The sequence below is a fragment of the Micromesistius poutassou genome (genome assembly GCF_964030765.1).
Source record: "Micromesistius poutassou genome assembly, chromosome: 20".
NCBI classification, from domain to species: Eukaryota; Metazoa; Chordata; class Actinopteri; order Gadiformes; family Gadidae; genus Micromesistius; species Micromesistius poutassou.
Genome location: NC_140290.1, coordinates 12,683,001 through 12,685,500, shown reverse-complemented (window position 1 = coordinate 12,685,500; position 2,500 = coordinate 12,683,001). Strand labels below are relative to the sequence as shown.

At 43.8% G+C, this 2,500-nt stretch overlaps 1 protein-coding gene across 1 annotated transcript in view; it reads left to right on the top strand.

Annotated features, from left to right (window-relative positions):
- LOC311364924 (polypeptide N-acetylgalactosaminyltransferase 15-like) overlaps positions 1–607 on the top strand; it is a gene marked incomplete at both ends in the record, with an annotated part of 6,857 nt that extends 6,250 nt beyond the window's left edge. The window contains one exon of the mRNA XM_084484429.1: positions 455–607. Coding sequence (XP_084340555.1) covers positions 455–607 — 153 coding nt within the window. The remainder of the gene's footprint in view (positions 1–454) is intronic.
- Between the last annotated feature and the right edge of the window lie 1,893 nt (positions 608–2,500).

The window sequence follows — 2,500 nt, the reverse complement described above, 5'->3', positions numbered from 1 at the left end:
TCAACAGGGGTGTCATATTCACAGAAGGCTTTTTACAATACATTGACGTTACGTTAAGACAGTGAGAAGACGCTTTTGTTTGCATGTTGCATATGTCTTTTGTTTGTATGGCTTTAGCACGTTTTGCACATTCTTTATCTGTTTTGAATTATTGCTTATGTCCTGGGATGACATATCATTTTCCCAGCTTGGATTAATAAATTGCATGAGCGTATGTTTTCAATAAATAATCACATTTTTGGAGCGCCTACAAAGCAACCCCATTTGCTGGAGTTGTCTGTAAAATTGATTTACTCAGTCAGGGTCCATTTTGACACACATCAAACATAAAAAGACATTAATATGACAGCCTAAATATCAATGCTCAGAATATGGGCATGACGTGACACAGAGAGTAGGAACACGTCTGTTCTGCAGAGCGAGGTACAATCTGACACACTGTGCCGCCTTACAGCTGAGCGGACAGCTAGTCCACATGCAGTCCCAGCTCTGCGTGGAGGCTAGGAGAGATGACGGCTCTTCGCGGGGGGCCAGTGGCCTCTTCCTTCGCCCCTGCATTCGTCACCCCCGGCAACAGTGGCACTTTGAGCAGTTGGTGGCCCCCTGAGGAGGGGGCAGGGATTTAAGAGTTACATTTTTGATGTTTTAATCATAAACATGTGTATATGAAGCATTCATACACCAATCATATACGGGTACATCAGCATGCTGGATCGGTCCTTAAATGAGTGAGCAGTGAGCACCCTTACTATATTATTCTATATTTCCTGTTTTAAGGATTGTAAATATAATATTCACGTTTTTAAATGTTTGACTATTGAATAAAAGTATGACATAATACGTTGTCCAATTTGAATTGCTTTGTCGTCAAATTACTTCGTTCTACCCAGAGCCATTTAAATAGCTCTGCTTCAACCATGGACCTATAAAGTCTTCAACCCATTCAACAATTAGCATCCCTTGTATGGCTCTTGGAACAAGCGCATTCTCCGCGCATTTTCCGCGCAACTCTGAAGGACTAGAACGCTTGAATGAACCGAAGGGACGCCGGCTCACGTGACATCCTCATCTGCTTCCGGAGGTCAGAGTTGAGGATACCGGTATGCTCTATGTAACCATCCACATGAAGAAGGTTATATTGTCCATGGTCATAACAGAACAAATGATGCACTTCGTTTGAGATAACGTCTTAGTCGTAGGGTAAGAATGCAACCAGAGGCATGTCTTTAATAAACAAAAACAATGTCAGACACGAATTGTTAGCATGAATGCTTAAAGCTAATACGACATCAACCTATGACACTCTTCAATCTTTACTGTGATACATTTAGACACCAAATATGATCATCATCTGATCTGAAAGTGTGGTATTGAGATGTAGGAACGGTTGTCAAAGTAATATTGACGTGAAGAATCGTATTCGTCACCGTCGACCCACGGACGTGTCAATACACAACTTCCACCTCCAATGATCAGCTAGTCAACTACACACAAGGTCGACGCGGATTCACTGCGTTAGTTAACGCGTCTTCGCTGGTTTATCTCATCGTCTAGTGTTTGTTCCTGCTTGGGTCGTGATGAGCGTCCCGTCCATACTAAGAACAGCTGCTCGAAACTTCCTCCCGCCGGGGAGAGGCTCCAGCCGGCTCCGCTGCCGGGCATTGTCTTCCTGCAGCAACACAAGGTGAGCTTCATCTGGAATATACACACCTTTGTTGAGGTCTGCTACTGCTACACACCCGTGCCATTGTAGAGAGAGAGACGTCAGACTGTAACGAAACCCGTGTGGATCGTTTGGGGCAGGGAAAAAGGACAACAATACGCGTCAAGTTTGCCAGGTTTCATATTGTGATTGACCTGAGGTATTTGGAGGTATTTGGTCTGGCTGACCGAGCGGGGAAAGTCTATTTGCGAGGTAGTAGTGGTGTGTTTGATTTGCTATTGGCTAATTCCATCATACCTTGTGAGTGCCATGCCCTTACCTGAAGCCTCTGCGTTTTCCCAATCTTAGAAAAATGTCTTCTAAACGACAAATGGACCATCTAGAAAAGACTGCTAAAGACTTCAGACAGAATGTAAGTTGTTTTTGTTTTTATGTCATTGATGCCTGATGTTGGAAGTGTTCAGAAAATGAATAGTATTTTTTTGGTCTGTTATTTACTTTCAGGCTGTGTATCCGGCTCAAGTATGTGGCATCATCCAGGAGTCGGACACCGTGAAGCGCCTGAGAATCTCCGTCCATCCCGACTTCACCTTCAAGGCAGGGCAGTGGTGAGGACTTACATGACATCCTGTGAACGCGCTAGGCCCTAAGGCCTGTGGCGTGACGCCCCGCCTGTCTTTTCCTTGTTGCTGTTCCCACCAAACACCAGATTTATAATTATTATTTTCAAGGATGGTTTATGCTGTCAATCAGCGCTATAACGACAGGAACGTTGATGGTTTAAGTTCTTAAGAAATACAAACAGATTAATACATGGTCAATTAGAACATTGTTTTC